At 41.9% G+C, this 22,129-nt stretch overlaps 3 protein-coding genes across 3 annotated transcripts in view; 1 reads left to right on the top strand and 2 right to left on the bottom strand.

Moving 5' to 3' along the window:
- Nucleotides 1-436: 436 nt before the first annotated feature.
- prokr1a (prokineticin receptor 1a) lies at nucleotides 437-4,003 on the bottom strand. The gene is made up of 2 exons (XM_030778944.1): nucleotides 3,531-4,003; nucleotides 437-1,148 (listed from the first exon to the last, which is right to left on the bottom strand). Exons 1-2 carry the CDS (start codon nucleotides 4,001-4,003, stop codon nucleotides 437-439), a joined length of 1,185 nt encoding a protein of 394 aa, XP_030634804.1.
- A 7,107-nt stretch (nucleotides 4,004-11,110) lies between these two features.
- Nucleotides 11,111-13,759, bottom strand: snrpb2 (small nuclear ribonucleoprotein polypeptide B2). Its single transcript, XM_030780548.1, has 7 exons — nucleotides 13,728-13,759; nucleotides 13,390-13,481; nucleotides 12,911-13,083; nucleotides 12,396-12,527; nucleotides 12,131-12,172; nucleotides 11,878-11,966; nucleotides 11,111-11,551 (listed from the first exon to the last, which is right to left on the bottom strand). The coding sequence occupies exons 2-7, from the start codon at nucleotides 13,451-13,453 to the stop codon at nucleotides 11,392-11,394; spliced, it is 660 nt and encodes a 219-aa protein (XP_030636408.1). The 5' UTR covers nucleotides 13,454-13,481; nucleotides 13,728-13,759; the 3' UTR covers nucleotides 11,111-11,391.
- Nucleotides 13,760-14,374: 615 nt separating this feature from the next.
- kif16ba (kinesin family member 16Ba) overlaps nucleotides 14,375-22,129 on the top strand; it is a 17,063-nt gene continuing 9,308 nt past the window's right edge. The window contains exons 1-13 of the mRNA XM_030779888.1: nucleotides 14,375-14,470; nucleotides 16,034-16,103; nucleotides 16,355-16,468; nucleotides 17,036-17,152; nucleotides 17,476-17,573; nucleotides 17,970-18,079; nucleotides 18,562-18,704; nucleotides 19,080-19,248; nucleotides 19,879-20,010; nucleotides 20,285-20,460; nucleotides 20,658-20,723; nucleotides 20,894-20,953; nucleotides 21,124-21,243. Of these exons, the coding sequence (XP_030635748.1) occupies nucleotides 14,424-14,470; nucleotides 16,034-16,103; nucleotides 16,355-16,468; nucleotides 17,036-17,152; nucleotides 17,476-17,573; nucleotides 17,970-18,079; nucleotides 18,562-18,704; nucleotides 19,080-19,248; nucleotides 19,879-20,010; nucleotides 20,285-20,460; nucleotides 20,658-20,723; nucleotides 20,894-20,953; nucleotides 21,124-21,243 (1,422 nt within the window). The 5' untranslated portion in view covers nucleotides 14,375-14,423. The remainder of the gene's footprint in view (nucleotides 14,471-16,033; nucleotides 16,104-16,354; nucleotides 16,469-17,035; nucleotides 17,153-17,475; nucleotides 17,574-17,969; nucleotides 18,080-18,561; nucleotides 18,705-19,079; nucleotides 19,249-19,878; nucleotides 20,011-20,284; nucleotides 20,461-20,657; nucleotides 20,724-20,893; nucleotides 20,954-21,123; nucleotides 21,244-22,129) is intronic.

The following is a 22,129-nucleotide window of genomic DNA, read 5'->3' as shown; positions in this document are numbered from 1 at the left end:
CCCCCCCCCCCCCCTCTACTTCCCACACATCTCTTGGCACGACGTCCATCTTTGTTCTAGAATATTCCACAGCCTAATAGACTAAAAATGAAGTCTGTTCAGTTATAGAAGTTCAGCCGGTTTAAAATCCTTTTCCTTTTAAAAAGGGACAGGTTTTCTGATTCATACGTTCTTCGGCAGAGCGCCGATATGCTGTGATTGGCAGACGTGAAAAAGCAAAGGTGTGTCTTTAGAGCTGAACAGTCCTGTTGCTCCTTACGGGTCCTTTCGCGTTGGGGAAACATGCCGCTGAGCTCTTTTGTTCTGTTTACAAAGGACTGAATCGTCTGGAAACGACTTGCACTCGTGCTGCGACATTACTGAGTTTGTCAACGGAGGGGCGTGAGGACGAATACGCTCTTTCTCTTAGTCTCCCGATCGTCCCCTCCATACCTTCTCATCTGATGTGTGTGCATTCAATGACTTCCGTCACTCTCAGGGACGAAGTCCTCATGTCCCCTTCTTCGGTCGTCTTGCCCCCAGCCGCGATGTGCGTGGCCGACCTCCAGCGCGCCACGGCGGCTCCCCTCAGGCACGCGGTGGAGTTGTTCCTCACGCTGACGAAGCAGAGGGTGTTTATGACCCCGTTGCTCATGGCGATGCATTCGATGATGTAGAAGATGAGCAGCGAGTTGCGGTCTCTGTTGATGATGCTCGGGTAGAAGTCCCTCAGCAGCGTGAAGCCGTAATACGGGGCCCAGCAGAGGACGTAAGCCACGAGAACCAGGATCAGGATGACGACCGTTCTCCGGCGCCGACGCAGCCTCTTCTTGATCTGCTCCGTGGGGAAGCCCGGGACGTTCTTGAACCAAAGCTCCCGCGAGATGTGGGTGTAGCATATCGTCATGACCACCACGGGCCCCAGGAACTCCACGGCGAATATGAACAGGAAGTAGGAACGGTAGAGGACCTGCTGGTCCACCGGCCAGATCTGGGCGCAGAAGATCTTGTTGCTATGGGTACCCGTGCCGTGAGGGTACGTGGTCTCTGAAGCAAAGTAGGCCGAGGGCACAGATATGAGTATGGGGATGATCCAGACCCCGAAGAGCAGCCAGTAAGCAGTCTGATATTTCATACGGGGCTTCAGTGGATGTACTATGACCATGTATCTGCATACAGAGGGAAGAGAGACACACTGAGACATTGAACATAGCGAGCATATTGAAGCTGACTGCATTGTTCTGGGTTTGGCCCTTTTTTTTTGGTTTTTTTACAGCCTGTTCTGTAAAGGTATAGACCATAACCATGAAAAGAAAAGGTGAACATCGGTATATGAATCAGACCGACAATATATTTGCCAGTGGTGGAAGATATGCTGTTTGGCGGTTTGGTTGCAGCGGATAGCTGAAGCGAATAAACCACCTCTCAGTGTGGCGTTGGCATTAAAGTAAATGAACAGTTCGATCTTTTTTTTTTTTCCCTTACCAAAGGTATGAATGAGCTTGTAAATCAGGTCTGGATATTGATAGTATCATCTCAGGATGTAGCACATAAAGCACAACCGTTCTCACATGCCCTCGCCTTCGGAGCATCCTGACAATTTCGGAGGGATCGACTAAGTGTCTCCACTGAGCCAAAAATCCAAAAACGAGGACAAAAAAACAGATGGAGTCTGGGCCCATCGGGACAAGACCCAGGCACCTCCGACAAAAGCTATACATATCATAACAGATTATTTGGGTTGTGTTCAGAACATCCTTAAGAGAGCTGGAGGAGCAGTTTATCTGTAAACAACACTCCGCATGTGTTCATGTGCGTAGGCTGGAGTGAGTAAAATTACAGCAACACTGTGGTATACGTAAAAATGCATACCAGGCGCCCATATTGTCCAAAGCAATAATCTATCCCCAGAGGTTGTCAATACAGTTTTCAAAAATGGTATGAAATTGCTGTGTTACAATAACTCGATGGGGAGATCACTGTGGAAGTCGCCTGGCTCGCTCTGTGTGCTCCACGTGAACGGTGAGTCTGGAGCAGCTCTGCTAGTTAAAACAAACGTCTAACCGCACGCAGATTCTGTACCATTTTCACCAGCGCGTGGAGCTTTTTTTTTTCGATCTCGATTAATGAAAGAACGAGATAGTGCTTTTAGGACTATCCCTCAACTCTGATCTTCAGACAGAAAAAAGGGGGGGGGGGGGATTACAGACTGAATGGAGCTGGAAGGGGTATAATCATGAAAAAGAAAAAAGCCTTTCCCTTCTCAGGGAAATGCTGACCAGGACAAAGCAGGCAGCAGTAATTTAAAAAACAAAACAAAAAAAAACTATCGTGATTTGTATAGGATTCTATAGGAAATATATTTCTATAGGATATCTCATGAACTAGAATGCTTAGCTTGAGTGAATGGCTTGAGTCATAGCTGCATCTGAGGGCAAGCTTAGATCTTATTCATAATTTGTCTTTAGTTTCTAATTCAAAGAGAAAGGGATCAAGGGCCATATTGAATAACATGGACTTTTCCAGTGTAACTTTCGAGTAATGGAGAAAGGCCTAATTAGAACCCTGCAAGTTTGCCGTACATGCTTCTTTCTTTTTATGTCCACTAAAATCAGAATACATTCATTTGCCATCGTTGCCTGTTTTGCATATTGCATGCACGTGTGTGTGTGTGTGTGTATGCATATTTATGTGATAACAGCTAACATATATCAAAGGGTTCTCTGTGCTCACGGCGCACCATTCCATGAGGCGATATCTCAGAATGATTTTACATAAACTGTGTTTATGGCCTATAAATAGAATGTCAAATCCCAGGCACACTGGAAATGTGGAAATGTTTATTACGCAATATGAAAACAGCAAATCGCCTCATGTCAAACATGCAAAGTTGTCGAAACACAATGACTCTTTCACAGAAAAATGCGGACGATTTGGCCTGGGAAACAGGAAACTGGGCAAAGGGAAAAAGACGTCGCTGTAGTTCTCATTTAACAGATTGGGACGGATAAAATCACCGGATGCTAAAAAAAACCCCAACAAAACCTGGGCTGGTTATAAGCGATAGGATTCAATCGTAATTTAACTATTGTCCTAGTGCCTTAACCACTGATGTCTAAATTTATTTGAATTAAATTTTACAGTTACAGCAACCAATATGGTGCTGTTCTCTGACCTACTAATTATATGAAAATGCATTATTATAATTATATGGAAATGCTTTGTGCAATTAACAACTAGTCAAGGCTTTGAAAATCATATTAAAGGACCTCCAAGCCAATCAGTTCCTTCCATCATGACAGTAAAGACATCTGCTGGCACTCTGGACCTCTAGAGAATGGGTTTACCAGTGTCCCTGCCAAAAATTGATCTAAACTCAAGTTTAATTGTATTTTTGTCCCGAACAGTGAATGAAATGCCACCACAGGATAGCTTACTCCTACAGTAAATTAGCAGCTATAGGCCAACCATGCTGAAATAGCAAAACCAAGGATATCCTTCTAAAATGTATTAAGTCTCTAACCCAATCATCTGAAGGGAAGAATACTCACCTGTCCACAGCTATGGCCAGGAGTGCATTGGTGGAGACATACAGTGACATAGTCCTCAAATAGTTGATGGATGCACACAATACAAGCCCATGGTCCCAGGACAGCTTTTTGACCACGTAATAATCCACCAAGAACGGGCAGCACACAATTGCCACTAGAAAGTCTGACACAGCTAAATTAGCGATGAGGAGGTTGGTGAGGTTGCGTAGTTTTTTGTAACGTGCCAGCGCAGCGATGAACAGACAATTACCGACTCCGCAAACTAGCATGATGCAAACCAGCACCACGGCAATGACAATTGTTGCAACGAAGAAAGCCTGACCCTGGGTCGTGTCAGGGATTTCGTCCAGGGGGACCTCGTAATCAAGAGGGATGTCGTAACTTGCCCTGAGCGGATCAAAGGGGCTCTTCGAAGGCTGGTCACTGCCCGGTAACCATGTCACATCCAGGTCTGTGCGGTTTGGTGTCTCCATGTTTCCTCCTATCTGACCTTTTAGATCAACTTGTAAAGCCACAGTTCCATTGTGTCATTATGTTTGAGGTAAACTCTATACTGCTCCCTGTAAAACAACAACAAAAAAGGATAAAATGAACCAGTGAAATGAATTTGTCAAACAAAATGAATTCATCAAAATGTTGAAGTGATGCAACCTTTTTAGTAAACAACTCCTAAAGCGTAAAGTTGTGGAGATATGAGGCTAATTTTATGACGATGTTGAGTACAGACTTCCTGTTATTTTGTCAGCTCCCTAAAGACTCACAGTTACAGAACAGGATTCAAATATTTGCCTCCCTCATGTGAGGGGGTGCCTCAAGGATCCATTATTGGGTCCCTCCAATTATTAATGTTCATGAATAAAGAAATCAGCATGTAAACACTCAGCAGTTTAATTTCTAGTATTTGAAGGCACTGTAGTAGAGTTTACTAGACATTAAACTTAAAAGCAACAGTATAAATGAAAGAATTGTTCTGTAGAGTACTGAATAACTTTGCAAGGCTCACACGGACTTGGGTTTACAGAAAGGTCTAACATTTATCTCAGGTTCTTATTTTGATTCAGCCATTGAATATTAACGGATTTGTGTGTGTGGGGGGGGGACCTAAACTGCTCTTGCTGATAGCAAGAATTTGATGTTTCAAATTTTTTGTTGATTTAGCCTTTATAATCATTTCATCATTTAAAGTTTCCTCAATAGTTATTCTTGTAAGGAACAGAACAACGTCTGTACTAATCCTTTCCTCGTTCAGACGTTTTTACGCGATCACTTACCAGCCGAGTTCAGATTTAGAAAGCCAATCTAAAAAGTGGAACACCAGCACTGAAGAACTCTTTCGGAAAAAAAAAAGTTGGATGATTTGTCACTCTATTTATTCCCCTGTCCTTACCTTGAAAACGGATGAGTCTTGCCGCCACGAAAATATGCCTCAAGTTAATACTGGAACGTTTCACAAGATACTGTCATGTAAATGGAAGTGTTTGATGACATTTCATAAATTCTTCAGCCTTGGGTGAAGTATGTCATTTATTTATGTGTGCAAATTACAGCACATTGTTATAGTAATTACGGCGTAGGCCTATTTCCAATTTGTAAGAGAAATAATTGATTGCCTGTGCACACGTAGATACGTATCCCTCCTTGTAGCGATAAACTCTGTAAATCAGTCGTACTGTGTTTTTCCTTTTGCTGTGTACAGAGAGTGCCATAGCCCACTCCTCCTTTTCTGACACGCATAAAGTTGTCATAATTTAACCGCACGTTTAATTGTGTCGTGCTACTCAGTGTTAATTATCCCATTGTAGTGCGCTATTCTGAGTGATTTAGAAAGATACAGAAAGTTAACCAAACATTGAATTCAGTGAACGAGCACGACTAAACAGGAGAGACAGATATAAATTTGCGGAGCTTCAGAAAAAGAAACTGCAACTGCAGTTGAGGACAGTATTGTGTCCGGTGCTTGTGAACTGGCAGATGCATGTTTGTCCTTAATTATGAAAACAATACTATTTCTTAACAGCACACATACTGTCACATCCTTCTTTTTATAATTAGTCAGCTGGTCGGCTGTTGCTCTTGGGATGTGACTGCACTAAACAGATCTATCTATCTATCTATCTATCTATCTATCTATCTATCTATCTATCTATCTATCTATCTATCTATCTATCTATCTATCTATCTATCTATCTATCTATCGAGCCTGTGTAGCTCTCTCTCTCTCTCTCTCTATATATATATATATGTAGTGTGTGTATATATATACACACAGTGCATGTATGTGTATACACACACACACACACACACACACACACACAGTATATATATCTACATATATATCAAATTCATGTGTGTACGCAAAAGGCTTCATTAACTGCGCACTGAACGTCAGTGCCCAGCCTGATCAACATCAATGAAGAGACACAACTATCATTAAAAATGAAAAAAAAAAGAAGCTTACATCACAAGTAACATTTATTACAATCTAACGCTTGGATTTTCAAGTAATTATCCTTGCTTGACGAGTCCGTTTCAAAATGAACAACTGCAGTGAAAAACAAGCGAATCCGTTAATTTTCTAGGCTACATCTTAACCAACCACGAGTTATTGATAATTACAGTTAGAGATAAAATCGTATTCACCATTTTCCCCCCACAACCCCAGTCCCTTACCGCAGCGAAGCCTGCTTTGCTTGCTCACTTGAAGAAAGAAATTCTTTGTTCATGTCGAAAAACACTTTTTTTAGAAGTCGTTAATTCTCCGCAAGGTGAGTTGAGTCTCTCCCTTAGAAATCTGTGAATCGCTCTAACTGTGTCTCTCCCGTTGTGCCTCTGCTCTTCCCCCCTCTAGCGGTTTTACACGATGGCGCCGCGGTCTTGGTGCGCCTGTATCTCGAAACCGTCAATCGGCTCAGCAGGGTGGACGCGTAATGAAAGGCGCGCTACCAACGGCAAGTGTCATGTCCAGTTCCATATTTTACGAGAAGTTATTCAATACAGCTGTATGTCATAGCGGTGTGGCTTTATGACCTAATTTATAAAATATATTGCTAGAGTATGACGCATGAAACATAGTTGTTTAAATAAGGTAAATATTCATATTCCTGCCGGGAAGTGAATGTCCGTATCCACTAATGGTTTTAAAGGGTCCTCTAAACATGCAGTGAAATGCATACCGTAAAGGAATACAGATAAGGCGTGTAATATTTTCGTGAATGCCCAAGCATGCAGCTTTTGCAAGGGTCAGTCCTGGTCAGTGTGAAGCCTGTCTCGCTGTGTTTTAAGAGTAGCCAATCATACCTCACAAGGTCAAACAAGTCCGTAGGGACTTGAAGACGTGTTTAGTCTAGGCCTGTTCACTTCTGTTAGGACTGAAGGCCAAATCAGTTGAAGGGTATATAAGAGAACAAACATAACTGGTATTCCACTCTCTCACTTTCATTCTCTCGCTGCATGTGTTTTCGTAGCCTGTTGAGATATGATCAATCAAGGACGTTCTGTCTGTTATTATGTTCAATCTTCCTCACTGGATGATTAACTCCAGTCATTTTAGCTTTCTTCACCATCCGCCAAATCCTGTTGCTCTTGGAATGGGATTGTTTTGCCATGCTGTATGTCACTTGTAAAATTACTTGGTCCACCCCACATTTTGGGAATGGTGTAGGTAAAATGAGCATAAACAACTTATTTACATAATAACTGTAAGCTCCGAAGATGTTCTCTGGATGACTTCATGCCACGATGTTCATTTGGAAAACAACAACAAGAACAACCTTTTGATTTTCAAACTTTTGAGACTTAGAGCCCAAAACTAGTGGGATGAAACAAAGCAAAAAGAATAAATCCAAATAAACAAAAATATGAAATCCATGCTGCATTATCTCTATTGGTGTTGTGAAAACCTTTGAGCTCAAGACCTTTGTTCCAGCCCTGCTGTAGCAATGACAGTGTTCCAGCCATGAAGATGCCCGAGAATAAGAGTGCCAGCAGTCAGGGAGTACACAGTGCCTCGCGGCGTCTGGTCAGTAAAGATTTAGTCACTTCTAGATTGCAGGATTTTTCTGAGGGAGTCATTCCAAACCTGCACTCCAGAACAATTTTTCAAGAATAATTTATGACTGAAGCATTGCTGACAAACGAGGACAGCAGATTGCTGAACAGTCTGCTGAGTCGCACACCGCTCTCTCTCTCTCTCTCTCTCTCTCTCTCTCACTCTCTCTCTCACACACACACACACACACACACACACACACACACACACACTCACACCTTTTGAGTTCCTAAAGGTATTGAGGGCAGCATCTGTCACAAACACTCCTATAGTTTATGGCAATGTTCATATACCCCCTTCTCTCTCTCTCTCTCTCTCTCATACACAAACACACACACACACACACACACACACACACACACACACACACACACACACACATACACAGACGCACACACACAAACAAACACCAGCATAAATGTTGGAGTGTTCTCTGGCTTTGTGGCCCCTCTGGAGTATAAATACAGCTTCAAAAGCTGCAGCGTATGAACGTACTTTCATGTTCGGACAGCTGTGTCCACTCATTAAAGCAACATCAGAAAAAAGGCAAGAACATTCATTAAAGTTTGGGAAAGTCTCTTTTCCATGTGGGAGACTCTTTTCCACATTAAAAATAGACAAAGTTTTCCATCAGCTGAAAAATAAATATGTTAAAATGTCTGATTTAGTTGAGCAATTATAACGTTTTTTTTTTTTGTCAACCCAAATGTTGGACTGGGTTGTGATCCAAGTCACTTCATTGAAACGTAACCACATTCAACTTGAAATTCAACTTCGACATGCAACCCACAGTTGAAATGACTCCAAAACCTTGAGGGAAATTAAAGAAGACATTTGATTAACATTTATCCCTCCTCCACCCTCTCAAGTTTTATAATCCATCCGTGTTTGTGATTTATTCATAGATGAGAAAAATGAGTGGGAAATGTGATATGACAGTAGTTCAGGGAATAAAGACCTTTCTGTGTGATTGTCTCTCCCACAAACCAGAATGTGATCTGTTTTCATACTTCCACACAGCTATTCTGAGTTATTATTATTATTATTATTATTATTATTATTATTATTATTATTATTATTATCATTATTATTATTATATTATCATATAATTTTGAGTTATATTTCTGAGTTAGAGTGATTCTACGAAAGAGAAAGACATCCACACGCGCTCTTATATTCACCCGAAATGATAAACACACGCCCTGTGACTTCTATTGGCTAATCCTATCTATTCTTTAAAGTCCTCCGCCGACTTCTCTGATTTGGTCAGTAATTATGAATGATAATAACATTCACAGATTTAGCGTCTTCTCTGTGCTGTAATATCTACCTGCTGTTATCATCATGCCATTCTACCAAGCATCACTGAGCCAAGAACAACAGGCGCTCTCTCCCTGTTTGTCAAATGTAATTTCGTTGGGAAGTGCTGTCATAACTCTTGACACAAGAGGTTATGAAGGAGAGAAAAAGTGTGACATGCGTGGCTGGCATTCATCTGATTGGTTGATTTAGCTCGTTGTCACGATCAGCAAGTCTTTGACAACATTCTAACCATCCTGACACCCCTGACATAACGATCACTGCAGACATTTTGATAACAGAGGGACAGGGACTATCCTACAGAAAGCATTCACAAAGGATACATTCACTGGGTTATCGTCAGCTAGACAAATGTCTTTTTTTAAGAGAGAGAGAAAACCGTACTAACCGAATTTGTCTTGTTTTAATTGGAATGAGGTAAAAGGGATTTCATATTTGTTCTTTCGTGTTTGAGATTTATTTCTGTTGTCATTCTTCATTTCCAGCCCTGTGGTTTTTTACGAGGCTCGCAGTATTCGCTCATAAGCGAGACATAGGGGAGTAATTGCACGAGCTATTCTGGTTTGCCATGACGAAACAATTAAGGTCTTTTAACACCTAATGACTTAATGGCCGTGGCACAATACGCACCGTCAATTACCCAGACAGTCCGCTCACCCGCCGCTTTCATCTAATTTTCGGCTTCTGGTCACTGCTGATAAGGAGTGTTATTATTTGCAGTGACCACATTCACACTGAGATTTCATTAAACATTTCTCTATTCAGATACGAATGGTCAGAATACGACAATAAAATCCTTATGGAAAACAAGCACTATCCATCGCTCTTAACTACATTCAGAGTGCGAATTAAACAATGACAGTCGGGAGGGGGGGGGGGTCAACTTCTTCTCCAGGGCTATATAGCATAGGATATATAAATGTTTCGATCCCCCCCTCCAAACTGTTGTTTTTTTTTAACCAAGTCTTAATTAGCCCCCCCCCGTAATTCGAACCATGCCTACATTCATTATGTTTTCTGGAAGACGTGAGTCTCATTTTGATCTTTACATTGTCCTCTGTTTCGGGATACCTCGCAAACTAATCACATTACACTGTGCAAGTAATATAAAAAAGAAATGCTGAACACATTGCTCGCATCATTGAGCCTTTCTTACACAGGTCGTTAAATCGATACCGCAGTATATGAGCACACACTCCTACCAAGTACATTATTAATGTACCTCTCAGTTGGTTCCTAAATTCTCCAGTAGGACAGAATGCCCCGAGATAATTAAAATAAATCGAATACACCCCAGAGAAGTGAATTTACCACCACTGAGATTGCTGATGAACCAAAAACAGTGAAATGTCAATTTCCAGTCAGGGTTGATCCACGTTCTATTCTCGCAGTTAAATCGGCCTTAGCCTCAGCATATCCACGTGACCCTTAAGCTCGACAGCGAACAGGTTGTATTTGAAATTCATCCGTTAAACTACACACCTTTTATACAATCCAAGACAGTTGGAACTTTGGCCTTAACAGCAATTTAAACCAATCTCTAGATTAAGAAAAATGCCAAAATGTACAGTAAAACAGTTTGTTTCCAAAATGAAAGCTGAGATGCTCATCCAAAGCTGGAACATTTATTTCTTTACAACCCCAAGATGGTATCGAAGTCAATATCTAACCTGTAACCTCTCAACAACAGGCTAACAACATTATATATGCACCCATTGGACTGACATATACCCTTATATACAGTTACTTTCAGCTCAGCATAAATACAGGCAGGTTAACAAAATTGTAGGACACAAAGAGTATCATTAGAAGTTGTAGCTGAACACAACTAAAGCAGAGCATCTGATTCACTACGTGGTCACTGAAAGGCTATCCTAACAATAAAATATTTTTTCACAAAACACCCTGTTGGCAGCTTTTCCTATGGCTCTGAGAAAACCGACCTTTTTTCCAACATATACTGGTCTTTTGTTAGTATTAAAAGAGCTTTTATTAAAGATCTTTGATTTCAGTGGAGGCACCATGGTGGACGATTTTGATCAAGGCCTGAGGACTTTTGAGTCTTTTCCACAGCACTGGGATTCTGTCCAACCAATCAGATTGTACACAGAGATAAGCATAAGCCAAGGTTTTCATTCTTACCATGTGTCTTGCTCAGAAAGCAACCAGCAAGCTGTCTTCAGACTCTTAGATAAGCATTCTGAGACACCAATTTGTCAGAAAAGTTCTTTATTACTCTAACACACAAAATAAAGTTCAATGCCAGAGTGTCTGTCTCTTCATTTTCTCATTTCCTAAACCAAATATGAACAAAAGATACTCAAATATCCGACAGTCTGTACAGCAATAGAAAATGCATTTAAAAACAAAAGAAAAAAAAAAAATTGAAACAAAAAAGGGTCGGACCCACTGAGTGGCTCCCATTTTCCAGTCCGAAATGTCCCCCTCGTGTGGGAGGAGTGTGTGTGTGTGTGTTTTGTTCTCTCTCCTGTGTCACTTCTTGGCATAAGTGATCTTCATGGCACACGTGGCAGTGATACGGAACCCTTGTAGTGCATCCTTGGCAACGCCCGCCTGTGCCTCGCTCTCAAACTCCACAAAGGCGATATCGTGTTTACCGGGAACCAGCCGTACCTCCTTAAATCCAGGGAACCTGTGAAAGGTTGGGGAGAAAAAAAAAAAACACTCTTAATAATTGCGTTGTTTGTATCATTTTCTATTATCACCGCCCCAGGAATTGTGCTGCAGTCGCCTCTTGATTTCTGAAAATGTATTGTATTGGAATGCCACTCACACCAAGGACATCTGGGAAACGTATTCTTTTCCTCTGGTTATGATAAAATGTGTATTTACAGAATTACTGGCATTCTGTGACGCACATGCTTACACGCGCTTTCTGATCTTTTAAACGGTGGAACAAATTTTGATCTGTGCACTTACTAGTCTTTCGAGAAGCACGTTAAAGTTTAATAAACTTACTGGTTGAACAACATCGATAGCATCATCTCATTGGTTTCCTCAGGCAGGTTGTTGAGGAACAGAATGTAATTAGGTGGATTGTCAGGAACCTGAAAAAACAAAACAAAACAAACCCCAACAACAAAATGCAGAGTCTATCGTTAGCTCCTTTGAGAGAATATGCTTAACGGGCATTAATGGTGAAAGAGAGGAGCTTCATATCTGAATTACTTATTTGTAGACAGCTGGTTGACTTAACAGTTAAAGGTTATACCTGTGTTACAGCTGGAGCACTGGGCTGGGTGGTTACCGCACCCTGTAATATAAACAGAACGACGAAAAGATTAAACCGCAAGAAAGACGTCTTCATTCCTTTTGTGTGGGTCTAACTTCAGTTTTCCGTCAATGAAACCCTTTGGCTGAAAAGCCAACCGAGTGTTGATTTTCGATCGAAAACTGATCATTAAAAGTTAAGTTAGCTGAGCCAGACAAAGTGACCGTCGGCGACTTGGCAGCAGCGGTAAAAGATTCACACTCACGGCGGGTTTCTTGGCGGCGTTTGCCGCCTGATCTTGAGCTTTCTTCTTCTTGTCCTTTTTCTTTTCTTTGTCTCCGTAAGTGCCTTTCACTTTGGCGATGACGTCCGAGTCGGTCTTAGCGTACTGGATCCGCTTTGGAGAGACAGAGAAACGCGGTTAAGCATTTAAACCAGGGGGGAGGAGAAGAACTCTGTCCCTGTGTCCCTGATGGATTGTTTTTTTTTCAGTCAACCCATACAAGTGTTTCTGATTGGTTTAGGAAGATGTGGAAAAGTAGATTTATACCCCCCCCCCTCTGATTATGTGGTGAGAAACAGGACATTTTAAGCATGGACTTGAGTGTTTTACTATTCTTTCAACTCCTATTACCCTGCAGCTTTGGTCGATTTACTTCAGGTTAAGCTGGTAAAAAAAAAATACACGGCCCTTGTGTGACTAGGAGTTGAAGCGTCTTAAGTGACAGCGTATGCTGGTCCTAGGTGAGAAATGAAAGCAACAGGGACTGAGTGATATACCATAGGCTTGTTGTAGAAAGGGAATCCCTGTAGTTGTCTGAGTGCATTGGTGGCAGATGCCAGCTCTTTAAACACTACAAACGCCTGCCCCCTCATCTTCATGGTCTTCAGAGCTACAATGTCCAGGACTTGACCAAACTGAGAGAACAGAGCATAGAGCGATCGCTTCAGTTCTGCAGGGAAAACAATAATGGCCGTTTAGTACACAGAGCATCCGACAATCTAGTCTTTAGTAAACACAGACATGAATGTGAAGGACGAACATTCTCTCTCTGCATGGAGCATGGAGATCTGTTGTATGTTTATTCGCTATAACATTGCTGTACTTTGTAAACACAAATACTCTACAGTTGCCGTCTAGTAATCTTCCTGTAACGTTACGGACATAAATTGAAAACAACCCTGGGTCCGAGAACCGTTAAGAAATAACAAGCATTTCCCCATCAATGAAATGGAAAAACGCGTTTGAAAAACCTTACCTTCTTTTTTAATTTTGTCATTCACATTATTGATGTAAATCGTGTGATTCGGTCGAATATCCATGCTGCTCCAGTATCCACGAATTTTGCCACTAAAACAGAGAGAAAGCTTTGTGTCACTTGTCAACGCACACACATTACGCTTTGTAGAGTCACAAAGCTAAACATGCAACTAGCTAGTTTGCCGGTCTAAGTTTCAAGAAGCATTCACAGATAAACTGCTTTTTAAACAAAGCTACGCCGAATGTGAGAAATTACCAATCTAAGGTCCTTTATGTGATGAGGACACACACAGCGTTATTTATTTTAGTATCTGAGGAAAAATTCCAATGACTTACCACACTAAATGCTCTCGGCTGCTACCGGAAACACACACAGCGCGGTTCCCACCGCTTTCTTTGTTGACTGATCCACTCTATATACATAAGTGAGTAGCGCCACCACCTGCTTTGGAATAAAGTCTGTGATATTTGATCTCTCACTAATATTAAAGATAGCTACACTTCCCAAATCTCAGTTTCAAGAATCTACTCCATATTAAGAAGTGTAACTTCATATTGGAGTTTCAAAGAGTGCCATTTCTTTGTATAACTTGTGCTGCTGAACACCTTTTCTGTACATACAACTAGGATAGTTTGTCCGCTCTCACTACCCGTAGTAACATAATTTATTGGCTGATGACGCTGTTGGAATTAAATTCTGTTGTGTCCAGAAATTATGCAAACTGAATGTATGTCCAGTTAGAGGTCTCGTCGCAGCAAGTCCGGCTTATGAAAGAATTATAGTGAGGAGAAACTGGTCTTTTTACACAGAAACACTTTCGTGTTTTTCGTGCCAATGTGATCGTTCACCCGGCTAATTTCAGTCAACGAAAGTACCAGTACTGACCTGCATTAAGACAGTCACAGTGACCCAAAATATTCAGTTTTGTCTTTTATCAAAATGGTTTACTGACAACTTCTTCCTCTTTTTGTTAAACGTTTTGTGAGTATTCCTGGCGAAGCTGACATACAGTCAAACAACAGGGATGAGTAATGGCATCGGTACGGGTGGCTGTACGGGTCAGGCCCATGAACAGAAGGTAAGCAGCTAAACACATAAACAAGCTCAGCGTTATAACTGTTGAAGCACATGCTTGACAGTGTTAAGTGTTCTTAATGAATCTGGACGGATTACATACCCGACTTTCAGTGTATAGTTGTATCAAATGTATAGTTGTATCACATCTATGGCTTTGGTTTACTGTTATAACAGCGAGAATATGTTAAATGGAAAATACAACAATCCACTGCCAAGAATGATTACATCTTTTGTTTGGATTGATAATAATTTTTTAAAGCATTAATTGGCTTTAAAAATCCCTCAACGTTATTCGAAGTGTCCCAACGACATTTCGACTCTTTACACAGTTCAATGATCTTCACAGCCCACCCAAAACAAAACCTAATACAGCATGCATTGTGTGGAAAGCCACAGGGGAGGATATTCTACATACTTACCTTGTGTTCAATTGTTTAAATTTGAAAGAGAGATCCACTGAGGAATTCACTGCTTTTAGGAGATTGTTTAAGATTTTGGTAACGAAACCATGGCTGAGAGTTCAAGTTCAAGTCACATGTTTTTATGGGAAGCATAAGCCGTGCAGCAAATTACCATCAGGCAAATAGTGCCAGCTCCATTTCTTCCATTACAACCTTTTTGCAGTAACAGTACAGTGGTAATTAGCTGGGGCAGTTTTTTTTTTCCCGTTGAGTTGTCATTCTTTCTTGCGTAGAGGAGAAAGGCACCAAACAAGTGTTAATACAAGCTGTTTCCAGACTGTGTTGAGACATGTTGTCCTCCATAAAAGGTATCTTTGTGTGAGAATGCGTGTTTATATGGGAGAATGCCTAAAATCTGTGTGTGTGTGTGTGTGTGTGTTGTGGAAACTGGTTTAATGAAATGACCATCCATCACCGTGTGTCTGCTGAGATTTGATTGTGGTTAGGAAGTTACTAAACAGGCGTATGCAAGTGTGTGAGCCTGGCACAAGGGTGTTTTGCATTTGTGTGTGTGTTTAAGTAATTCCAGGCTGAGTTACCTTGATAAATCACTATGTAAAAGAAGGAGAGAGAGAGAGAGAGTAAGAGACTGTGACTACCACTTACTATTAAAGGATTCACCCCCTGTAAGGATCTGTTTTCTTGCATAAATAAAAAAAAAAAATGATACTCTGTCATAAGCTGTCAGACCACATGAGTCATAGTGTACTCTGTTGACTGCTAATCCCTCCCTGTAGTCCAATGGAAGCACTGAGACTTCAGCACTGAACTGGCATTTTAACTGGTCATCTAGGGCTGGTTTACCGAAACCATTTAAATATGTTGACGTTAAATGCCCTATATGTGTACATCTTGACCAGTGGCTGATCGTGTAGGTGGATTTGTATATGCTGAATAAATTTGCATACGGTAAAGGTATTAGTGAACTGGTCTCATTGCCTCATTCATGTGATCCTGTTTTCTAATCCTATATGTAAAACATAGGATTAACAGCACTCCTCTGGAGTTCCTTTGTGTTACAGTTTCCAGATGGGTGTTTTTATTTAAATGTTAGTCTTACAGTCTTAACTGAGTGAATTTTGTTTTGTTTTGTTTTTTTTCAGGGAGAAGGAGCTGGAAGCCAAATGCATCATCGAAATGGAGGGGAATAAAACCACCATTACTAACCTTAAGGTGAGTGCTGGACTGAGCGCTCTCTCTCTCTCTCTCCCTCTCTCTCTCTTTCTCTTTCTGTTTCTCTCTCTCTCTCTCTCTCTCTCTCTCTCTCTCTCCTCTCTCTCTCTCATTCTGTCTCCTCTCTCTCTCACTCTCTCTTTCTCTCTCTCTCTCTCTCTCCCCATTCACTGTACTTCTTGTTTTAATTCACATCATTCTGAGTGAACACTTCAGATCTGTTGACCTGTAGGATTGTACTGTGATTGCAGATACCAGAGAGTTTGACTGGGGACACCTTGAGAGAGCGAAACAAAACCTTCACTTATGATTTTTCCTATGACTCGGGTGACTGCAAAAGTGCCAGTTTCGTCCCTCAGGAAAAGGTGAAGAAAAGTTCCTCTTGTGCTTTTTAGCATTTTCTTAACGACCTGTTGAACACTAACTCTATATAAAATGCAAAAAAAAAAGCTTTTCGAAGCTAACAGTTCAAATAATGCTTGATGTTTTTGCAGAGAAAAAGCAGAACAGAACAATGGATGGTTGTCTGTACGATTTTCCATCATAACCTTTCAATTATCTATCTATCTATCTATCTATCTATCTATCTATCTATCTATCTATCTATCTATCTATATACAATCACACACATATATTATATTTTATATAAATATATATATCTCATAACTGTGATACAATGCAGTATTTCAGAGAACATGCTTTGTGTGTTGTTTCAGGGCCTCCTTTTACATGTAAAAAAGAAAATGTGTTTGTTAAATCTGATTATATGCTAATCTTCTTACAGCCTGGGCCTGTAGGCTACTCAGCCTCCCTTGTGCTGTTGAAAGAAAAAAAAATGGCACTGTTCGGTAGAACAGTTGAGTGGACTTAAGGAATGATTTTGTTTTAGGTGACAGAATGGTTTTCTGTTCTCTTTCTCTGAATCCGTGCAGGTTTTTAAGGACTTAGGCTCGGATGTGCTGAGGGCAGCGTTCGAAGGCTATAACGCCTGTATCTTTGCCTATGGACAGACCGGCTCAGGGAAGTCCTACACCATGATGGGAAACCCTGTAAGAGAAACGTGTCATTTCCTGTCCAGATATGGGTTTTTACTTGTCCTGAAAAAACTTCAAAGATCCAAAAGATCAAACGTTAAAATGTTAAACAAAAGTCTCAAATGTAGAATTATGTTTATTGGTACTGAGCTAAGACATTTATGAGTCTGGACCTAAAACATTTGTACAGAGAAAAAGCACACATGCTTGGCATTTCTGTGTGTCGTTTGTGAGAGGATAAAGACCCAAACAGTGTTGCTGTGCTGTAATCAGACGTACTTCACGGTGTCGTTTGATCTGGGTGTGACTCTCTCTCTCTCTCTCTCTCTCTCTCTCAGGGCGACGAGGGTCTTATTCCGAGGATATGCGAGGGCCTGTTCAGCCGCATTTCGGGAATGACGCGCAGGGACGAGGCCTCTTTCCGGACGGAGGTCAGGTCAGTACTGCAGAGACCCGGGGGGGTGGGGGGGGTGGAGAAAAGGAGGAGGGACTCCCGAAGGAATTCTCACATTTGCTTAACGTGCCGGCTGCAATAAAACTGCCTTTCAAAACACTTTATTCCTATTTTTTCTTCGTTACATGCAGCAGTAAAGCAGGAAGAATGTGGTAGAAAGTTCATGGGCTTTTCACTTGTCGTTCTGATTTGGTGAATAGTGGTCTGAAGTTGCTGTGAAAGGTTTTGACAGTCTAGCCTCATCTCTCTGTGATCGCTCTCACGCTCTCTCTAGAGAGAGAAATCCATACACATTTGTGAAATTCATACACGCCGATCGGCGCGCCATTAACTGATTTTGTTTTAGCGTAATCTCTTCTCCCCCTTCGCTGTTATCAGCTACCTCGAGATTTATAATGAACGCGTGAGGGATCTACTGAGGAGAAAATCCACTAAAACGTACAACCTGAGGGTGAGAGAGCACCCCAAAGACGGCCCGTACGTGGAAGGTAAGAGCTGAGTGAGAATCGGCCGTATGTGCGTTTTGCCGTTAACGCGCAGAGAAAATATCTTTGAGATACTTTCTTTTTTTGTTTTTTTTTTTTGAATAACGGGCGGTTTTCTGAAGTTTTTTTTTTTTGTTGCTGGATGGTATGGGTCAGAATTCCCAGAGTAAGTCTGTTAATTAAAAATACATTTTTTTTTCTCTCTTTTCAGAATATTAATAAATGCAGCTAATCCCAATCAGCACTCTTTCTCAGACATGCTTATTCTGGGATTTATGCCCTGAGTACAGTTTCTCAATCTGTTTAATATGAATTAAAAAAAAATACACAGTTTACAAGGTTACATTCATTCTAAAGCTGTGGGGGGGGGGGGGGGGGGGGGATTCTTTGAACAACGGTCTTTGAAAAAACAAGCCTGCACACGCAGTCATCCCAGGTTTGTCCCAAGGTTTTGATGAGATGCGTTTTGACCTTCGACCCCTCAGATCTGTCCAAGCACCTGGTGCAGAACTATAATGACGTGGAGGAGCTGATGGAAGCTGGTAACATCAACCGCACCACGGCCAGCACCGGCATGAACGACGTCAGCAGCCGCTCCCACGCCATCTTCACCATTAACTTTACACAGGTACTCAGACCTGTAACGCACGTCTGAACATCATCACTGTCAACGCAGAACAGGTGCAAAGTTTCAACACCCATCTTTACATCAGCTTTAAACAGAACCATGCAAAAAAAAAAATCTGTTATTGCAAAACGTCGCTTTTTAACTTCACTGGGGGTTGAAAATGAACTTTAATCCTCACCTTAACCCCAAATTTAATCAATACCTTTAAATCACCGACTAGACACAAATAAACAGTCTATTTCATTTAAACTGATCGGAGATAAATAAACTTTAACACACAAGACACGCTGAATTAACAGTTACTCTACATTCGCACGTATTAGCATCCATCCGATGTGTTTTGCTGTTTGTTTACTGTTCTTCTCCGACGACCAGGCGAAGTTTGATACCGAGATGCCTTGCGAGACGGTCAGTAAAATTCACCTCGTCGACTTGGCCGGGAGCGAACGGGCCGACGCCACGGGGGCCACGGGCGTCCGTCTCAAAGAGGGCGGGAACATCAACAAGTCCCTGGTTACCCTCGGCAACGTCATATCTGCCTTAGGTCAGTGAGTGCCTTTCTACATACACACACACACACTCTCTCTCTCTCTCTCTCTCTGTCTCTCTCTCTCTGGGACATTGTCTCAATGTCACACTCTGAGAGGGCTCTGAGGAGGGTCCCGTTTCTGCTTAAACCCTTTGTGTCATTGCACTTGACATTGAAGTGACAAAAGGCTTTTCATGTGGAGTCTAATCTCTGCGTGTCTCTTCAACGCCACTCCACTTTTTCAGTGCTTTTTTTTTTTTTAGAGTGAAAAGAAAACGGCTGATCTGAAGGTCGGTGCGAAAAGGTTTAGTGTAAAGTGAGTCGTGCGAGATTCTGCATAAAGAGTGAAGCTCGCGAGACATTTCTGTGCGGTCGACTGAATATGGACATTTCGGCTGATGTGAAAAACCCCGGTATTCTCTAAATCCAGTTTGTAGGACCCACCAGACGGCACATGTGTACTCTAACTTGGCCATACCTCATTCATCTGGTGTTGCTTATCCACCAGCCACAGGTTAGATGAGCACAGTGTGCCAGTGTAGGTTTAGATGAGACTGAGGAATCCAGTGGATCCTTGGGACTAAGGTTGGAAAAACTGACATGATCTGACATGAGTGACATGTCTTTCTTCCAATCCGGTTGCAGCTGACATGACGCAGGAAGTTGGGAACAGCCAGGTGAAGAAGAAGCAGGTGTTTGTTCCATACAGAGACTCTGTCCTTACCTGGCTCCTCAAAGACAGTCTGGGTGGGAACTCCAAAACCATTATGATCGCAAGTAAGAGACCAACAAAACACAGAGTGTCTGCTCCACTCTCAGATGTTACTGATGGTGCACTTTACCAGTGGGGTTCTGACTGTATGGTATACTCTATAAAATTCCTTAAAATGAAACTTATGAACTTTCACCTACTGAACCTGCAACCCAAGGAAATAAAAATCCAGTAATGTTAAATGTAAGAGAGTAAAATCGTTTAATAGTTAGAAAAAGGTGATGTGTGCGCGTTTTAACCATCTTTTTTTTTTTTTTTTTACTTCCTGTCTACGGTTAGCTATCTCTCCTGCGGATGTGAATTACGGGGAGACTCTGAGCACGCTCCGTTACGCCAACCGAGCCAAAAACATCATCAACAAACCCACGATTAACGAAGACGCCAACGTCAAACTCATCAGAGAGCTCAGAGCGGAGATCGCCCGTCTTAAGGCCCTGTTGGTCCAGGGCAATCAGGTCTGCATCCCTGTCCAGACAATGCGACTCCTAGTTTATTTTGATGTCTGTTTGTTTGTTTGTTTATGTGTTCATTCCTGGTAATACTTTCATTTCATTTCAAAAAAGGGGTCTTTGGAGGTGAAATGTTTATCATGTGGTATGACATCATACTAGTTCTCATTTCCTGTTTTGTTTGTTTGTTTGTTTCCCATCAGATTGCGCTTCTTGACTCGCCTACTGCCTTAAGCATGGAGGAGAAACTCCATCAGAACGAGGCCCGGGTGAGGAGAGCCCCCCCCCCCCCCCCCCCCCCCCTTTGTCTTTTTGGAACTCGGTCCTTGAATGTGGAATTATGGGTCGATACACAAATGTATATGTTTCATCACCTTTTTTTCCGTTAGTTTATTTCAACATTACGAATTCACTTTTTTTTTTCCCCCTGCTGTCATAGGTGTTAGAGCTGACAAAGGAATGGACAAACAAATGGAACGAAACTCAGAATATTTTAAAGGTGTGTTTGCTGAGGCGCTCTGGTAAACAAGACGGTAGCGTTTTCAGAACAGTCAGTCTTTGTACACTTGACAACAAGAGCCTAAAAATAAACGAAATAACGTAAAAGTCACTTCATTGCTGCGCTCCCTGCCGAGCGGTTTCCACGGTAACGTCTGTGTTGTGCGGCAGGAGGAGACTCTGGCCTTGAGGAAGGAGGGCATCGGGGTGGTGCTCGACTCAGAGCTGCCCCATCTCATCGGCATCGACGACGATCTGCTCAGCACGGGGATCATCCTCTACCATCTAAAAGTAACTCTTCACACTATCGCCCGGAAATAAAGAACCAAACACACACACCCGTCCACTACCATCTAAAAGTAACTCTTCACACTATCGCCCGGAAATAAAGAACCAACACACACACACCCGTCCTCTACCATCTAAAAGTAACTCTTCACACTATCGCCCGGAAATAAAGAACCAAAAACACACACCCGTCCTCTACCATCTAAAAGTAACTCTTCACACTATCGCCCGGAAATAAAGAACCAACACACACACCCGTCCTCTACCATCTAAAAGTAACTCTTCACATTATCGCCCAGAAATAAAAAACCAAACACACACACCCGTCCTCTACCATCTAAAAGTAACTCTTCACACTATCGCCCGGAAATGAAGAACCAACACACACACCCGTCCTCTACCATCTAAAAGTAACTCTTCACATTATCGCCCGGAAATAAAGAACCAACACACACACCCGTCCACTACCATCTAAAAGTAACTCTTCACACTATCGCCCGGAAATAAAGAACCAACACACACACCCGTCCTCTACCATCTAAAAGTAACTCTTCACACTATCGCCCGGAAATGAAGAACCAAAAACACACATCCGTCCTCTACCATCTAAAAGTAACTCTTCACACTATCGCCCGGAAATAAAGAACCAACACACACATCCCCGTCCACATTATCGCCCGGAAATAAAGAACCAAAAAACCCCCCCAGTCCTCTACCATCTAAAAGTAACTCTTCACACTATCGCCCGGAAATGAAGAACCAACACACACACCCGTCCTCTACCATCTAAAAGTAACTCTTCACACTATCGCCCGGAAATAAAGAACCAAAAACACACACCCGTCCTCTACCATCTAAAAGTAACTCTTCACACTATTGCCCGGAAATA

This window comes from Chanos chanos, chromosome 7 (genome assembly GCF_902362185.1).
Source record: "Chanos chanos chromosome 7, fChaCha1.1, whole genome shotgun sequence".
Classification (NCBI taxonomy): Eukaryota; Metazoa; Chordata; class Actinopteri; order Gonorynchiformes; family Chanidae; genus Chanos; species Chanos chanos.
Note: the sequence above shows the minus strand (reverse complement) of the source record. Positions and strands in the feature narration are given on the sequence as shown.